This window comes from Carettochelys insculpta, chromosome 2 (assembly GCF_033958435.1).
Source record: "Carettochelys insculpta isolate YL-2023 chromosome 2, ASM3395843v1, whole genome shotgun sequence".
NCBI lineage: Eukaryota > Metazoa > Chordata > Testudines > Carettochelyidae > Carettochelys > Carettochelys insculpta.
The window spans coordinates 250,040,135-250,058,193 of NC_134138.1; the positions used below are offsets into that span (position 1 = coordinate 250,040,135).

The 18,059-nt window shown below is 41.6% G+C and overlaps 1 protein-coding gene across 21 annotated transcripts in view; it reads left to right on the plus strand.

Moving 5' to 3' along the window:
* The window catches only part of SVIL (supervillin), a 226,131-nt gene that overhangs the window by 186,084 nt on the left and 21,988 nt on the right, over nucleotides 1-18,059 (plus strand). For 13 of the 21 annotated variants that reach the window (XM_074984945.1, XM_074984944.1, XM_074984946.1 and 10 more), the window contains 12 exons: nucleotides 6,455-6,605; nucleotides 8,950-9,039; nucleotides 9,122-9,208; nucleotides 9,922-10,099; nucleotides 10,503-10,675; nucleotides 12,449-12,604; nucleotides 13,390-13,526; nucleotides 14,027-14,174; nucleotides 14,282-14,427; nucleotides 15,180-15,355; nucleotides 16,363-16,507; nucleotides 16,931-17,207. In XM_074984945.1, coding sequence (XP_074841046.1) covers nucleotides 6,455-6,605; nucleotides 8,950-9,039; nucleotides 9,122-9,208; nucleotides 9,922-10,099; nucleotides 10,503-10,675; nucleotides 12,449-12,604; nucleotides 13,390-13,526; nucleotides 14,027-14,174; nucleotides 14,282-14,427; nucleotides 15,180-15,355; nucleotides 16,363-16,507; nucleotides 16,931-17,207 — 1,864 coding nt within the window. The remainder of the gene's footprint in view (nucleotides 1-6,454; nucleotides 6,606-8,949; nucleotides 9,040-9,121; nucleotides 9,209-9,921; nucleotides 10,100-10,502; nucleotides 10,676-12,448; nucleotides 12,605-13,389; nucleotides 13,527-14,026; nucleotides 14,175-14,281; nucleotides 14,428-15,179; nucleotides 15,356-16,362; nucleotides 16,508-16,930; nucleotides 17,208-18,059) is intronic. The other 8 variants (XM_074984934.1, XM_074984936.1, XM_074984952.1 and 5 more) reach the window with 1 other exon arrangement.

Genomic DNA, 18,059 nt, shown 5'->3' on the forward strand with positions numbered 1-18,059 from the left:
TTTTTTTTGCAATCTATTAAAAAAATAAAATCTATTTAGTATGTGCAGCATAGTCTTTTCTGCATAGTGCCAACTTTATCAGAAGATCGTGCATGGCTGCATCAAATGCATTTCAGAAGCTTTAAGTATATTGTGTCCACACAAATAACTTTCATCAAGCAAACTTGGAGTCCCATCAAAAACAGTAGGTACTGGAAGCCAATTTTAAAAAGTGTTTAATACACTCCTCCCTCATTAAATGAGTACTTTTCTTACCAGTACTCGCTTAAACGTGGGACACACATACTCACCTTTATTCACTAGACGAGTGAACTCCCCCCGCTAATACAAGCCTTACCTCTTCTGTGTGGCTCCAATCCATCGCAGCCTGAACCCCTCCGCCGGCCCCACAGACCCAACCCGCCACAGCCTGACCTTCCCGCACACCCAAGCTACCACAGTCTGAACCTCCTACCAGCCCTACAGATTCAACCTGCCATAGTCTCACTCCCCCACCAACCCCACACATCCAAACTGCTGCAGCCTGAAATCCCGCCAGCCCTGCACACCCAAACCACCACAGCCCAACCCCCCTGCCAGCCCTGCAAACCCAACCCGCTGTAGTCTGACGCCTGCTGGCTCTGCAGCCCCAACCCACCACAACCACAATCTCCCCACCGCCGCCAGCCCTGCACACCCAACCTGCTGCAGCCTGAAACCCTGCCAGCCTGTATACCCAACCCACATGAGCCTGACCCCCCACCCCACCAGCCCCACAGACCCAGCCTGCCACAGCCTGATTTCTCCCCCGCCATCCCTGCCAGCCTGCACACCCAACCTGCACCAGCCTGACCTGCCCCGCCCACCGTAATGACCCAACCTACCACAGCCTTAACTCCTCCCATACACCCAGGGACCCAACCCGCCACCAAGTTTTAACCCTCCCTCCCGCTCATGGCCCCAAACTGCCCCCAGCCTTTAACCCTCCCCAACCCCAGGTTCACTTACCTTTGAAAGGCAGCGCCACCTGTTGCCATTCCTTCGCTGAGTTAGGAGCACTAGGAACCAGTCAGAGACTTTTACATGTATTTTCATGGTAATTTAGTGTCCCTCTTATGAATTTTCACGCAAACGGTAAAGAACTGTGCTTCAGGACAGCAACAAAGTGTGAACGAAGGTAGCTAGTGAGCTTCAGTGGTATAAGAGCAAAGGTAGTTCTGACCAGCCTTCCTCCAATACACACACCTAGAGCTCCTTCTCCTGTAGCGCTCCGTCTCAGAGAGGGCGGATTGATCGGCTTCACTCAAGTGTAAGGGAGCATGTAACTGTAACATCTGGTAGCAATAAGAGAAAAGTTCATGTGGAGAATAGAGCATTTCAAGGTAAATAGGAAGATTACTTGCTCATTAAATGTAATGAACAACCACAATACCTTGTGCACTTGAGAGTGACAGCTGTGTTGAAGGAGTACAATATCACTTGACTTCACAACACACTTCAGAAGGCAAAATACAAGAAGTACCCTGGGGAGTCACTTGCCACTATAGCAAAGTACTTGAAAAAGCAAATTTCAAAAGCAGAAAAACATACTGATGAAACTTGGCAGCAGTACTAACTGCAAATCTGGCTACCTTTCTTAAGAGATGTGCCTCCAGCGAGTGAAATCTAAAAAGCCTTTCAGGGATGATGGCCTGATAAAAGTGTATTCTTCCAAATGGCTCATCCGTTTGGGATAAGAAAATGGCACAGAACTTTTGAAAGTATGTGATCGCCTCAGCAAACTCTAGCTGGGAGAATCAAGTGATCCGAACAATCATGTTTCCTCAAAAATGAAGACAGTTGGTGAAAAATGCAAGTACTTTTCATTGACTCCAGACAAAAGTGTTGTTGTAGGGCCATATCGGACAGTTACTGCTCTTCATCTGAAAGACTGATGAGGATTTCTTCATGCATGAGTAGTTACTGGAGCTCGTTCCGCTCAATGTAATACAAAGGGAGCAAATATTAACAAGGCACTTGATTTTTTCTATAAGCAAATGTGATGGCTTCTGACAGTGCTACTGCTTTGGCACAGATAGTCCACAAGCAAAGACTGGCAGTAGAAATGGATTAATAGGTTTGCCAAAGAAAATAGAGTTGGAAATGGGTGCAGTTTGCAGGAAATCTGTTACACTGGTCATCGCAGTGCTAATTCTAATACAGTCAGCATTGTCTGTGCAGGAAGCAGATCAGAGGCATGGAAATGGTTTCTTCTTCCTTGAGGAGTTGAATGCGATATGTGGGACTTGCATCTCTAGTCACAAGTTTGGAGGTGGACAAAACCTTCAATATTTTTTTCACTCAGGAAGGAGATTCTTGCTGTTCTGAAAGAAAATAAACATCACCACCCAGCATCAAAAACAATTGGAAAACAGAAGATTTCTCTGCTCACTGGAGAACCAGCTAATGTCAATCCAACTGCAAGGTAGAGATCAGAATATTTTATGTACTAATTATGAGCCACGTTGATGCATTCCACAGAAAATTGACTCTTCAGAAGAATTTTCTATTATGTAGCTATCTTTCAACTGAGACTGTTGTGCTGGTTTTGGCAGCTTCTTAAAAATTATGCTGGCTATCTCAGATGAGTTCAGCACCGGATCTACAGATTGTAAGATTCATCAGTCCTATGGAAGTTCCTGTTGAGCAGTCGTCATATTTAGCTAGAGCAGTGCATCCTAATTTTCATTCAAAGAAGAGTGGAGTGCATGAAAATGCCTGGAACCTGGCTCTAGTTCACAGACTTCTTGTGCTGAAGTGGCGTTTAGCATTGGACAGCATGTACATGTACAAAAGCACATTCTGAGTCACGAAATAATATGTGAAGTCAAAACATTGCAAGAAGCTAGCCAGTGACATCCTTGCTGCTGTCTCCAACTTACTACTATGGATATTGATCCTGACATGGAAACTGTAGCGCAAGGGAAAAATTTTTTTCTGAATTCTTCACTGAGATGTGCTAATCTCTGATGGACTTATTTTAATGTTTTTCTGTGGTTAAAATAAATCCCAACCTTAATTTAAAAAAAATGTGATTCTGGAGTCTAAGATTATATATTTGTATGTGACCCGTCAAGGTGCCCCAAAACTAACTGTGCCCTTTGAAAAGGCTGGACCGCACTTTGAATATTTTATCTGAGTTGCCATCTTTCTTGTCCTCCAAATGTCTGACTGCTCAGCCAATTAACATTTCTACAGACTAAAACATGCATGACTGTGCAGAGGACTGTGGAGGAGACAGGAGGGGAAGGGAAAAGAACTTCCAATCCTGGGTTAGATGCTCCTTACATTTATAATTCCTCTTGCTACTGGTGAATGATTTCCACGCCCACGCCCCCCCCAAATAAATACTTATTTTATTCCCTCCCTGTCTACCTGCTCTAATCATTCTCCTGGTCTCTTAAAAGTATTGAACTGTGTTACATTTGTTCAATATTGTCAGCTCGAACATTCAAAAATCATGAATCAGGCTCTTGTTTAAAAAAAAAAATTATGTATTATGTTCTGTTTTAATTTTCTTTCTAGTTTCAGAGCCTGTAGAGTGTATTAATTTCATATTTTTTCAAGCTTTTTTTCCATAATTGTGAGGGTAGGGGCAAAAGCTTAAATGAAAGTTGATGTTGTGATGCCATTGTTTGAGTACAGTAGCTGCGTTTCTAAGGCTAGGTCTGTATTACCGCAGAAGATCAATCTGCTTAGGGTTAATCTTCTGGGGTTTTGTGTCACATGCGTGAAATGGCGCTTTCCGGGGTCAAAGCCAACCCTGGAACTTGTCATGAACAGCAAAGATTAAGGAAGGTTGGTGGGAGAAATGCTTCAGTCGACCTTCTTCTCTATAAACCATGCTTTTCCCCACCCCAGCAATTTCTTCATGACCCCCAGTTTGGGAAGTGTGAGGTGACCCAGCCCCCCTATTTCCCGCCCCCCCACCTGAAGAAAGATCCAGCCTTTGCTTTCAGCTCTCAGCCCCTACCATTTTATGTGGGTGACCCAGTGCCGCCACTGTAAAAGCAGGCAGCCGGCAAAGACCACATGGAGCTAGCTGCCCTCGGCAAATGAGAGTGAGCGAGTGTGAGCTGGCAGGGAGGAGGAGGAGGATGGGCTTTGATGGTGGGCTGGAGGTGCCTGGCTTTGTAGGCAGGCAGGGGAGGGGGTTGGGTGGGCGGCTCACAGGGCTTGTGGGCCTCGGGTGGCTGTCCAGCTTACAGGACTCATGGGGCTCAGGTGCCTAGCCCTGGCAGCATGGGTCTCGGGTAGCTTGGGATGGTGGCTGGCCCATGGCTGGTGGGCAGGTGGCTGGTCCTGGCAGCATAGAGCTCGAGGGGCTGGTGGGCGAGCAGGTCCTGGTGACGTGGGGCTCAGGTGAGCAGCTCTGGCAGCGCAGGTCTCAGATGGGTGGGAGACTGGCGCAGGCAGCTCTGGAGGCTGGTGTTGGGCTCAGGCAGTTGATCATCTTGGCTTACACCAAGCAACCACAAGGGGCCAAGAAAATTTATTTGTGGTTATTTTTAATTTTAAATAGCATTTTATATCAAACTTTTGTGTTTATTTTAAATTATGAATTGAATTTTTTTGTTGAAGGGGGGTTGGATGATGGTAAAGAAGAGGTCAGAAGGCGTGATTCCGAAAAGTTTGGGAACCACTGGTATAGGCAGTCATTGAAGTTGACTGCTGATGAGTCAGTTATAGCTATGCTATTGGTGTAGCTAAAATTGTGTTTCGTTGGTTGAATTCTGTGTCTAGTATAGACATAGCCTAAGCACACAATGCAGTAAAAGCTTGATTATCCGGCATCCCTGGAGAATAGGATTGCCAGATAATCGAATTTCCTGGTTAGTCGAGCAGAGCTGCTGAGCCTGGTGAAGAGAGACAACATCCCTCCCAAGGGCTGGGAGGGTTGGCAGCCCACTGCTGCCAATCCTGACAGTGCAGACAGCCCCAGCTGGGAGAGCTGCCCTGCAGCAGCGAGCCCTGGCCTGGAAAGTCAGCCTTGCTCAGCTGGACCCAGCCGTGGTGGGATGGCTCTGCAAGCAGCTGGCTCCAGGGCAGCTTCTCCAAACACCTGTTAATAGAATGTGCTGGTTATCAAAGTTCCAGATAACATGGCTTTTACTGTAACGTGAGTTGCAATAAAACTGATAGCTGGCAATGCTGTTCTTTGGTGTGTAATGCTCATGATTTCTGTGCAACACAAATAGAAAAAAAGGGACTCACAAAACAACTTTCAGAAAGTGGTTTGGTATGCAAATTTCCAGACTGACTGGGAGGGGGATGTCATCCTGAGGATCAACCATGGCCCACCTCTTGTTAGAAGGGAGGGCACACCCAGAGAGATCAGATTTCCACTCCACAGGGCAAGGGAGATTAGAACTTGATGGTGCAAAGAAAGGCCTCAGCCATTTAGCCCCAAAATGCCAGATTCTCAGGGATGTTACACAAAGGTTGGTATACCAAAGAGCTGTGCAAAGGTACAATTGCGGTAGGTTTGTCTTGTTACTCATGCTGACTGCTGTAACCAATGAGTGCTGGTACAAAAAGCTTAGGATCATACCACATACTGCATGTTTGGAAAGAACCATGTGATATGTTGACATGGATGGAGAAGAAAAAAAGTTAACTTTGTTTTAAGGTAGCTGATTTGTAGAAACCAAACTGATTTCTCTGGTCTGACTCAGCTAGGAAAAGGGAGGAATTTATGGTGCGTTTTCCCCTACTTAATGTACTTTCTTCCCCCGTCTCCTATGTGGATGGAGGGCACTGAAATAGTTCCTGCTTGTAACTGTTTCTAATCACTGAAACTATTGAATGTCTTTCCCTTAAAGCAAACTGGGAAAAGCTCCATGTGGGTGAGACAAAAGGCATCAGATTACAGCTACTGGAACAGTTATTCAAAAGAACAAGCTGGCACAGATCCCAAAGTGTTCAGCTTCTAGACACAAGGCTGTTAAGCCAGCTTGGGGAATTTACAGCTAGAGACAGAATTAAAAATTATTAAAGTTGGAGGTTAAAAATTTTGCTTAGCAATTCATGCTTGGAAGCTTCTGACAGTAATCAGTCCAACTGATTTGTCAGGAAATATTTCAGAAGTACAATCACTTAAAAAATTTAAACCACCTAAAATTTTAACTTCATCGGTCAAATTATTTTATTGAAGCTAGAAGCTAGGCTAATTGTCTTGCAGTGAGCGAATCCTCGCAATTCCTGAAGTGTACCATTGACTGAAATTTCATCTTACTACTGTAATAGAGTAGCAAAACAGCAAAGCTTTTAAAAGTTCAGGTTCCCAGGACTATAGCATCTGTGCATGTCCCTTAGTAACATGTATCACTTTTCTCTCACTTTTAAAGGACACTGGTTGAAATGTTTCTCCTGTTCATTGCTATGTAATACTGATCTGACATCAATTAAAATATATTTTTTCATTTCTCAAAAAAAGCAGAAAATGGCAGACAGCCATGAGAGTCAAATGACTATTGAAGAAAGAAAACACCTGATTACTGTTCGGGAAGAAGCCTGGAAGACAAAGGGTAAAGGAGCAGCCAATGACTCTAGCCAGTTCACAGTAGCTGGCCGAATGGTAAAAAAAGGTCTGTAAAAGAGAAATTAACCATGTATAAATGAGCCACTACTTCTCTGTCTAGTCAAAATAGAGGGCTAGTGTTAAACAGAAACATTTGTGTTCAGCAAGAGAAGACTTTATCTTCAGTCAAATGTCGTCATTGTGCTGTTTGTTTTAACTTCCATTGGGTGTTTCCATGGGCCATTTTGTCCTGAATTGTTTGTAATTGCATCCAGTTACTATGAAGCCTGATAATAAATTGTTCATACACTCATGTGAATGTGCAGCTCTTACCTCCAGTCCACCCCAGAGGGCACAGTTGGATTCTCCTGTATTACCCAACTCTGATTTGACAATCTCAAAGCACCATGTCTCAATGAGAACCAAGGGTGTAGTTATTGATTGCTCAGATTTCTTTTTGCAAGACCGTCTCCACGTATACAGCAGTTGTGTGTATATGGAGTGTCTAAACGTGGAGCATTGAGGATAAAAAGTGAAAATGTGTTTGACCTGAGGAAGCATTGTTTGTGGGAACCTCTGTAATGTAAAAACAAAGGAGAGGTGGGACCTGGCAATTCCATGCTGAGGGAGAGTGGCCTACTCGCAGTGCTGTGGGGTCATTGCCCATGAGTCTGTGGTACAGTGGTCACTCCAGGATGCCCCATTCTGGCTAGCTGTGGCACTTTCGCTTCAGTTTTGCCCCCTCCTTCAGCCTCTGTTCTGGACCCCACACCCCCACAATAAACAACTGCAGCCCTTGACCATTTTCCAAAATCTTGGAGTGGCCCCCAGGAAGAGTTATTGCCCATCCCTGGTTTGTTGCCTCAATGAGGGAATTATCAAAGATCAGATTGAAATAGAATGCCAAAGTACAAATGCAACAAACCTACAAAACCAAACAACTGTGTATCTCCTTCGGTCGAAATCACTTTTGGTCCAAGAGTCTCTTGTCTCCGAATTGATGAATGAGTGTTTATCACCATGAGGAGCTGCTCTTGGCACCTATGCTCCATTGGCCAAAGGCTTTACAGACTTCTTTAAAAGGTGTCCCAACATAATCATCTTAGTTAGTGGCAAAATGTCTTTATTAATAAAGTTGCCCAATTGTGTTCTCTATTCATTTCAGTGTGTTGGTAATTGCTCCTTGCTAGGACCTGTTTTTAATATAACAAAAAGAGTTTTTAAACTGATGCAGATTCAGTTTATCTGAGGAAAACAGTTAAGTTTCCAAAATAAAACTTCAAGCTGAGCTGCTTGGTAATTAGCACACAGTTACTACATGGAGAAATAGTCATTACACTTCAAAAAGGTATCAAGAGTTTTCTTTTTTGCTGTTAAAGCTAAAGAGCAAGGGATGTAATTCAGTGTTGCAATGTACTATACCCCAGCTAACGTGGTGGTGGACCTTTCCTGAATAGCATTGTATCTTGCTGAATATAGTAGGAATGTTCTAGTTTAATGGGTGGGGACTGGAGCAGACCTCAGCACACACGGGGGGAGGTGGGGTTTACTCCAGCCCCGTAGGGTGCTCCAGTAAGGTCAGAACTGCCCCGTCTGCAGCAGCTGGAGGGGAAGGGGCACTGGGGAGGCTGTTCCATCCCAGCCTCTCACCCGCAGCCAGGAAGCTCTAGCCAGAAGCCCCCTGAAGTGGCCTCCACAGCCACCCCCACCTCAGTTGGTTAACCAGTTAAATGGTAGGTTTAGCTACCATTTAACTGGGTAATCAATTAACCAGGATTTTACATCCCTCCTCTATCCATTCGTTTTTAAAGAAATGTTCTAAATTTAGAAGTGGGCTTTAATTTGTTCTGGTCAAACTTGTGCTAGTTGTTAGAGAAGAAAGAATTGTGCATATGGAATGGAGGTTGGGGCTGGAAATATATAGGATGCAGCCCCTGAATCTGAGCCTCATGCTTTGTTCCCCCTTTAACATCCATCCCCGCGCATGCAAGCCACAGGGCCCTGTGGACTTTGGCTGGGGGTGGAAATAGGGGAGGAAATTGTCATGACAATTCAAGCTTTTTTTTGTTTGTTTGTTTGTCTGGGTGTTTTGTTTTTTGTTTTGTTTTGTTTTTTGCTACCTTGCTTAGTAGATGTGTGAAGATTCTTTCCCTAGATTGTGTGCTGAGCAAGAGCTTGGTAGATTCTCTGCAAATCACTTATTTTGCACAAAGCCCTTACGGGTGTCTGAATGACATACACAATGGTACACAAAATGCAAATCATATCTAAATGAAAGCAACCTTTGTGCTTAATTTAAAAGAGAATCTGTTTCCCACACCAGGTTATTTTAACAGGTATTTATTTACAAGAATAAAACCTTATTGTTTACAATGGGTGTGGCAATCTGAAAGACTGTGCTTGTTCTGCAGGCTTGGCATCACCTACCGCCATAACTCCAGTAGCATCCCCTTTCAGTACCAGGCTAAAGTCCACCACTCCAGTTTCCAAGCCTCTGGAAGGTAGGTAATCAAAAATAGCTGAAACATATAATGAGGCTTTTATAAATGCTGTAATCACACAAACTATTTTTATTTTGCTTAGAAATAGAAGCCAGGCCTGATATGCAGTTAGAATCCGACTTGAAACTAGACAAGCTGGAAACATTTTTGGGAAGGCTGAATAACAAAGGTTTGTAAGAGTAATTTGAGAATGTAATGGATGGTATACTTGATATTTCAAATCTGTTGAATTTTAGTTACAGTATCTGGTGGCAGAAGTTTTGTGAGCTTTCATTGTTCATTTTACCAAGATCACAGTGAAATTTGTACACTTTTTCCTGATAATCTTTGCAAAATTTTGCTAGCCACCCCCTGCTATGTGTTTTGTAGAAAAAATTATATATCTTTTTTTTGGATAGTGTTACACACAACTCCATACACCTGTTTCCAGTACATTCTTCTTCTAATTAGTGCTTAATTTGTAAGGAAAGATATGCCAGGGCTCAAGCAATTTTTTTTATATACATTTATAACTGATGCAGCAAGCCTACAGGTGCTGGGCTCAGTCCTGGTAAACCCTGGCATGAATTTACACCTGCTCCCAGTAAATTATCCAAATAACATTGTAAAGCTGTATCACCATTTTGGACCTTGACGTAAGAACCTGCCATTACGTACAATAGTTTGGCTTCAAATGTTGGTACGCTATTTTTATCTTACTAACATCAAACCAGTGCATTGGTTGACTTCCCCACCCCCTTCACTGAAGTAATTTTTTTTTTAAATCTTTTTATAGTGCCTTTTTATAATTCACTTGGTAACTTCATGTGTTTGGTACTAAACTAACTTTAAGGTCAGAAACTCAGCAGAGTACTTAATAGAATCTTTTATCTGTATCTGCAGTTGGGGGGATGCAAGAAACTGTTCTAACGGTCACAGGAAAATCTGTGAAAGAGGTGATGAAGCTGGACGATGATGAAACCTTTTCAAAATTTTACCGTCATGTGGATTACCCCATTTCCACAGTGGCTTTGGAGCTTGATGATGACTTTGATTCCATCTTTGATCCTTATGCACCAAAGTGAGTTCCTTCTCTTTTGCTATGCTGAATTAGGGTATACATTTTTCCATTCTTTCTTATAGATGGACATTGGCCTCCTCTTCTCTCCCATCTTTACCCCAGCAGGGGAAACCTTCTATCTTAACCAAATCTTTGCCCAGAGTTGGCTAACTTGAATCAGAGAGATGAAGAGCTTGACAAAATGTTCCATTGTAGAAATGGGGTTTGTAGATGTCTCTTAACAGTGGCACATCCAATTCTTTTGTGGATTTCTGGCATAGTCTTAGGTATGCGTCAGTGAGCTGACTTTAGCTTTACATGGTAGCCTTGTAGAGAGCACGTCTCTAATGGCTTGCTCTTAGCAGCTTTTGATTAAGACCAATTATGTTATATGGAGTTTATAAAATTTACATTTGCTGCTTAGGTTAATTTCTTCTGTAGCGGAGCACAAACGTGCAGTGAGACCTATGCGCAGAGTTCAGGCTTCAAGGAACCCCCTGAAATTGCTGGCAGCAAGAGAGGACATTCTTCACGAATACACGGAGCAAAGGTTAAACATTGCCTTCATGGAGTCAAAGCGAATGAAAGTAGAAAAAAGTAAGTGGATTTGATGTCACTTGTAACTCAGTATCTTTCAGTGTGTGGAGAGTTTAAAAGATGCACACACACACCTCTCTGATTTCATAGTTCAGTTTTCAGTTAGACTAGGTCTACACTAGTAAAATAAGTCAACTGTAGTGACGTAATTGTAGCTACAGCAATTGCGTAGCTATCACTGACTTATCTGTAATCGCCTTACCTGGCTGTCCTCACTGAGCAAGGTCGATGGGAGTTTCTCCCATTGACCTCCCTTGCTGTTCATGATAGGTGAGCAGTACAGGGGTTGACTGCCAACCTCTGATAGGTTGATTTTGTGCATCCCCACCTGATGTGTAAAATCTACCCAGAAGATCAACCCTGAGTGGATTGATCTTCTGAGTAATGTAGACCTGGCCTTAGGAGGCTGAGCATGGATAAAATCTTGAACGCCAGTAGAATGAGAAGGAAATGGTGCATTTGAATGCTTGAGGGGAGGTTACAACTTTGGTACTCTGACACCAACTTTTCCAGTCTGTTAAACCAACAACGAGAGTGTGACACTAGGGTTTTGAGAGAGCGACTAGAGTTGGGAGTCGGGGGCTGAACGTGCCACTAGCCGCTGGAGAGGGTCTGAGATGAAATGGGTGTTTACTATGACGACAGATTATTCTTCTGTTGGGAAAAGAGAGCAAGTCTAATTCGTCAACAATAGACCAGCTTTTGTCGTTGTTGATTTCCCTCCATCTCTGGGCCCTAATTGTGTGTCAAGAATTCAGAACTGACTTCATAATTCCAAACCATCACACTCCCTGCAGAGTAACTGTGTTCTGGCAGGAACTGGCAGCAAAATGCATTACTGATGTGGCATTCTTATAATAACCAAACTATTAACAAGTCACAATAATGCGATGTTTCTTTAAAGCTTATTTGGCAAACTGTCATTAGAGCTTTGCTTAGGAGTTTCTCTTTTGCCCCTGCATTAATGAGAACTAATCTTTATGTTGCCTGTATTGACGAAAACAGAAAATCTGTGTAGTATTGTTCTTTGCAGTGTTATGCAAGGTGGAACAGCTTGTTTAGTGTTTAGCTGTGATACTCTGAGTACCAACTCCAGACTTGAAGAAAAGCTCTATGCAGCTCAAAAGCTTGTTGCGTTCATCAACAGAAGTTTGGTCCAATGAAAGGTCTTAGCTCACCCACCTTGTCTCTCTAGTATTGTGATGAAAGGTAGAGAGAAGTATTCATCCTAATTATGAACCTCTGAAATCATCATTCATTTTGGTTGAGAAATAGAGTATTAATTGTCAAGAATTAAAATTTAATTTAAAACTACATAATAAGATGACTCAGAGACTTTGAAGTGCATAAATACCTATTTTATCACAATGGGTGAAATAAATTTGAGAGGAATTGCAATTTGTATCATCATTAATCATGTATATTTGCATCACAAATATACACTCACTTCCCTAAATATTGAGTAAGATATTTCTTTCTGAAACTAAATACACTTGGTAAGCTGACAATGAACTGTGGGATTATATCTAGAAACTTGCCTAATGATTAAGTCAAGCAGAGTCTTTAGACTAGTTGTTAACTTAAATTCAACTTGTTTCTGTTGTCTTTTTCAGTGGCAACAACAAAAAACCTGAAAATGAGCCATACAAGGAAAAAAAACTAAATTAAATATAGAAACCAAACATAATATGTGTTTTTTTTTGTTTTTTGTTTTGTTTTTTTTTGCTTTTTTGTCTCTCCTGTTTGGTTTTTGTTTTCTTTTGTGTGTGTAAGTGTCTACAAACTCAAATTTCTCAGAAGTAGCACTTGCTGGCTTAGCAAGCAAAGAGAATTTCAGCAGTGTCAATCTACGAAGTGTCAATCTAACTGAGCAAAACTCCAACAACAGTGCTGTGCCATATAAGAAACTGATGCTGTTGCAAATTAAAGGTATGCAAGAAGTTTTTATGTTATCAATGCATATTCATTATGGTCACATCTTAAATGCTCCTGTAGAGACTGAAGGCCTGCTGTATGGATCAAGAACTTCCTGCCCTGGAAAGTTTATAACCTAAAAGATACCACAGCAAGTAAAGTTTATGGGTCAGCAATGTAACATACCACCTAATTAAACTCAGTTGCTGACACTGCTGTGGTGAGGAAAGATGAGAAGACAAAGTTTAGGCTTTCTGTTCTTATGTCTTGTGCGGTTTTATTTAAATTTTTTTATTATCTCCCAAATATTTGCCTCCTTTTCCATTACTACCCATTTTTTCACCATAATTCCCCTTCCATTATTTTTTGCAGCACAGTGTCACCGTGCCTATTCTCTGCTAAATGCTAACTACTTGTTTGGCAAGTTACAGTAGCAGAATCTTTAAAACTTATTAGCTAAATGATTAGCTAGTGAGACTGTATAAATCAGTTTCACAAATGGAAAAAACTATGGACTTTTCTGCTTTTTATGACCTTTATTATTAATTTCTTTTCTCCAGTAGGGTATAAAAATGTCAAGGCAGAACAAGTGACAATATAGCAGCTAAGAGACGAAAACAAATTATTTTCCCCAAGTACGAACCCTATGGTATTCTTCATTCATTCTTCTAATAAAAGACTTCTGGAAATGGATTATTAGTGCAAAGGGATCAAGTTTGTCTTTGCTTTCAAATAATTAGGTCTTCAAGGATTGATGGTGGTATTTTTAGGAACATAATTACCCTGCTTTTATATTTTAGGAAGAAGGCATGTTCAGACAAGATTAGTTGAACCAAGAGCTTCATCACTGAACAGTGGAGACTGCTTCCTGTTGTTAACACCACATTTCTGTTTCCTGTGGGTCGGAGAGTTTGCGAACGTCATAGAAAAAGCCAAGGTTAGTGCATTGAAATGAGATCTCATGCTCTTCTTTCATGTAACCACTCAGGATACCCATCATGTGAAAAATCCAGAATATGTTCACAGCAGCACGTGATTGTTTATCAGTGGGAGGCAGATATGTCTTATTTACCCTAAATATATTTTATCCTCTGCATTTATTGGAAGCTGATGAGGGATATGCAAGTTGCAAAACCATAATAGGAAATCCTCAGGAAAGGGATTTGTATTCAAACAGAAAAAGAGTTTTGAATTGCTGGATGTCCCTTTTGTGTCTGCATTCTTTAGGCTCAGTTCTCATTATAATTACAAATAACAGTGTAGATGAATTTTGTCATTTTTTTGCCAGCTTCTGTGTGTTTAATAAAAAGAGAAGCAATGACCATTAGCACTGCTACCAGCCATGCTGTCCTCTTTCTCGCTTGTGCACTTGCCTTCAACTGAACATGCATGAATGACTTAACTGATTCTATTCAGATAACTATGTTAATCTCCTAGGCCTCAGAACTTGCAACATTAATTCAGACAAAGAGAGAACTTGGCTGTAGAGCTTCTTATGTACAGACCGTAGAAGAAGGGATAAATACGCATACTCACGCAGCCAAAGACTTCTGGAAACTCCTTGGTGGCCAGACAAGTTACCAGTGTAAGAGTTTTTATATTTTCACTGTTTCAGCCCCTGTTGTTTTATTGCCATAAAATAGAGAGAGCTGATATTAGAACATTTTTTATTCATAATTTTTTCTCTTTAAGCTGCTGGAAACCCTGAGGAAGATGAAATGTATGAAGCTGCAATAATAGAAACAAATTGCATCTATCGTTTAGTAGAGGATAAACTTATTCCTGATGATGACTACTGGGGGAAAATGCCAAGATGTATTCTGCTACAATCCAAAGAGGTACAGTAAATTGCATATCAGAGGTTTGAATTTGGAACACTCAACGTTTCCTCTGGAAGATACCGAGGGCTGATTTTCAGTAAGTCTGTTGGCACGCATTTGCAAACACCCATCTGCATATGTACTGAAAATCAGGTCCTTTGTGCTTCTGATGCTTTGAACCCTTTATTGCCAGAGCCTGATGATCTGCAGAGACCCAGTATGGAGAACATTAAGGAAAATTAGAAGGGTATTATCTCAACACAGCCAACTTTTAAACACTTCTGACCCTTTGTGTTCCTGCTGGGTTCTTTTGTTCCCAGTACTTCCAAGTCCAAACTGGACAGTCTGAACTTTTGTTCCCCTCTTCCCTTCTCTAAAATGTTTACTCCACCCACAGTAAATTCTCACTGCAGCCACATCATCCGACCAGGATGGATTGAAAATAGGTTCTTAGAACAGTCAGTATTGCTTTGTGACTACTAAGAACTTTCAATTCTTCTATGACTTTGCCCCCTCATAAGCAAATGTCTCTGAGGAATCCCCAGTACTTTCTTACCAAATATGCAAGTAACTAGGCCCATAAACCAAATCCAAATGATTTGCTGTGGCTGCTATTTCATTGTCTGCTCCTTTTGTCACATAGAACATTTGTAAGTATTTGTTTCACTGCATTAATAACATCACCACCTGGCCAATGCCATACTAAAGAGTTTTTAGTCTAACTGAGCATATTTTCCCTGTAGTTAAATTGCTACTTTAATTATTTCTAGGTGCTGGTTTTTGATTTTGGCAGCGAAGTGTATGTGTGGCATGGGAAAGAAGTAACATTAGCTCAGAGAAAAGTAGCATTCCAGCTGGCCAAACATTTGTGGAATGGAACTTTCGACTACTCCAATTGTGATATCAATCCTCTAGATCCTGGAGAGTGCAATCCTCTTATACCAAGGTACCAAACTTTCAGGTGTTGTAGTACTTTTGCGCTCTCATTGATACACTGGAGACCTGCATTATTGGGAGTTAAAGCAACTGAATTCCCTTAGACTGGGTCAATATGTAGTTGCCAGCTGCCATTGTTCTCTGTGGAAACAATGGCTTTTAGTTGCTGCCAGCAAGCATGATATAACCTGTAACATTGTGCCTGCTGGGTGGCACCGTGTATTGGCAAATAAGCATTCAGAGAGAGAAGATCTTTTCAGCTATCTTTGTACATCATACAGAAGAAGGTACACAGCCATTGGCTTTTCTTTGCTAGTCCCCTTTAAAATCCTGCCTCAGTCATGGGCAAATGTTTGATAGCTGAACTGTTTTCAAACTGTATAACTTGCAAATTACAGTAAAGACTTGAAAACCTGTATTGAATAGGAGTTTTTCAAGGGTGCTGAAAACATTTGATTTCTTACGTATATGTAAAGCAAAGCAATTGGCTTAGGAACGAAGCTGAGCATCTTGAAAATGTGCATATTCAGCAGCGTGTTGTACAAGTCTGAGACATGGGTGATAATGAAAGACTCAAAGAGAAGGATATTGGCATCTGAACAGTTGTTTATAGAAAGATCCAGAGAATAAGATGGATAGAAGGTCACCAATGAGGAATTATATAGGAAGATACAGCCGAAAGTGAACCTACTGCAGAAAGTGGTTGTACATCAGAAGTTACAGCTATTCAGGAATATCTGCAGAATGAACAACAGATGAAAAATCAAAACCCTGGTAACTGGCATAATGGACAGTTCAAATAGGAGAGGCAGACCCCATGTAGAATGGGTACATGATATAGTAGATTTTTGCAGAGCTGGTCAACAGAAACTAAGCCACTCTGCACTGGACAGGGAAAGCTGGAAGGAAAATAGTGAGAGAGGAATCAGATGCCAACGGGCACTGAGCTCATGGTTATTGTTGATGATGATGTTGATGTAATTTAATCCAGGTTTTGGTATTCTTTTTCTATTGCAGAAAGGGACAAGGACGTCCTGACTGGGCTATCTTTGGTAGACTCACAGAACATAATGAGACCATATTGTTCAAAGAAAAATTTCTTGACTGGACTGAATTGAAGAAGCACAATGAGAAGAACTCTAGTGAATCTCTTCACCAGAAGGTAGAGCAAATAAATTAACTGAGTATTTTCAATATTTGATGTGTGTGCTTATAATGAGAAGACAAATTTGAATTGAAAAATGTGTAAATGACCAATACCTATCAGCAGAGATGTAAGTTTGGTTCAAAGTAGTTTAAACTGCAGCCTTGATCATTCACCTTTAGAACGTGTCAACAAGGACAGTATCACTGATGGTCAACCCCCATACATGATGCTGTTATCAACTGAAATTGGGAGAGGGGAAATGTTGATCAGTGCTACAGAACTGGCTTTAGTACGAGAGGAAAACAATACCCCTCTGTTACCAAGTAGCTCATCCATTTTGCTTTTTGTATGGTTATATCATTGGGTAAGAATAAAAATAATTCTAAGCCTAGACACACACACACAAAAAAAAAAAACGTGTTTCATATCTTGTCACAGGAGGACCCCAGATCTGACTCTAAGCCATATGATGTCATGCTAATGGTGCCAGTGCCCCAAGCTACAGTTGGCACGGTTTTGGATGGGATAAATATTGGCCGTGGCTACGGATTTGTTGAAGGAGAAGATGGGAGGCACTTTGAAATCATTACTGCCTCTGTGGATGTCTGGCACATCCTGGAATTTGATTACAGTAGGTTGCCTAAGCAAAGCATTGGGCAGTTCCATGAGGGAGACACCTATGTGGTTAAATGGAAGTACATGGCGAGCACTGCAGGTTAGTGAATAACTGACTTTCTTCATGCCTAGATACTGATGTTGGTGGTTAAATCAGAAAATTTAAGTAGCAAAATCCAGAACTAAATTTCCTTATGTGATGCATGCGCCCCAGGAGGCAAATAAGACAGGAATTCACTTACAGCATGTGGCCATTTTTAAAAAAAAAAAAAACGCTGAGCAAGGTAAGTAGAATTCCTGGTGAAATCATTGCTGACTTTTTTTTTCCCCACACATTGCAATGCAATCTGTGCTATCACACAGCAGTTTTCCATATATTAACACCAATGTGTTAGCTTAATTCCATACACTTTGTAGTTGCATAGTTCTAGTTTGCAAAATGGCTTGAATGATAGAGAGAGTAACTAATCTACTTGAACCTGGAACCAAATCAGCTTGGAAACTGGACTAGTGGAAGTGCTGTGAACGGACTTGCAAGAGATGCAGGTTTAGTGTCAGCTGAAGTCTTTGCCAGTGAGGAAGCAAGAGGCAAGGAAAAGTCTATGCTAGATGATGAAGCCAAAGTGCCAAGAAGGAAGGATCTCTCTTGTGCTGGCTCTCCAAACGTTCATCAGTGGATTCCAGCCTTGATTTGAGAATTCTTAACTGTTCTCTGAGGAAAAGACAGCGTAGGTGGATCTCAGGTGCGCAGCCAGCTCTGTGTGATCTTTGTGCATATAGGGAGCTGGCAGGTCTGTGCCTGACTCCATATTCTCAAAGTAGGGAATGAACTCCAGAGCAATAGATGGCCTCCCTGGTAAGTAAAGTACCACAAGCCCCACATGGAAAAGTCTGGATGGAACCATGCTCCAGCTAGGCAAGTGCTGTGGTCAGTCAGCACCGCATAGCGCAC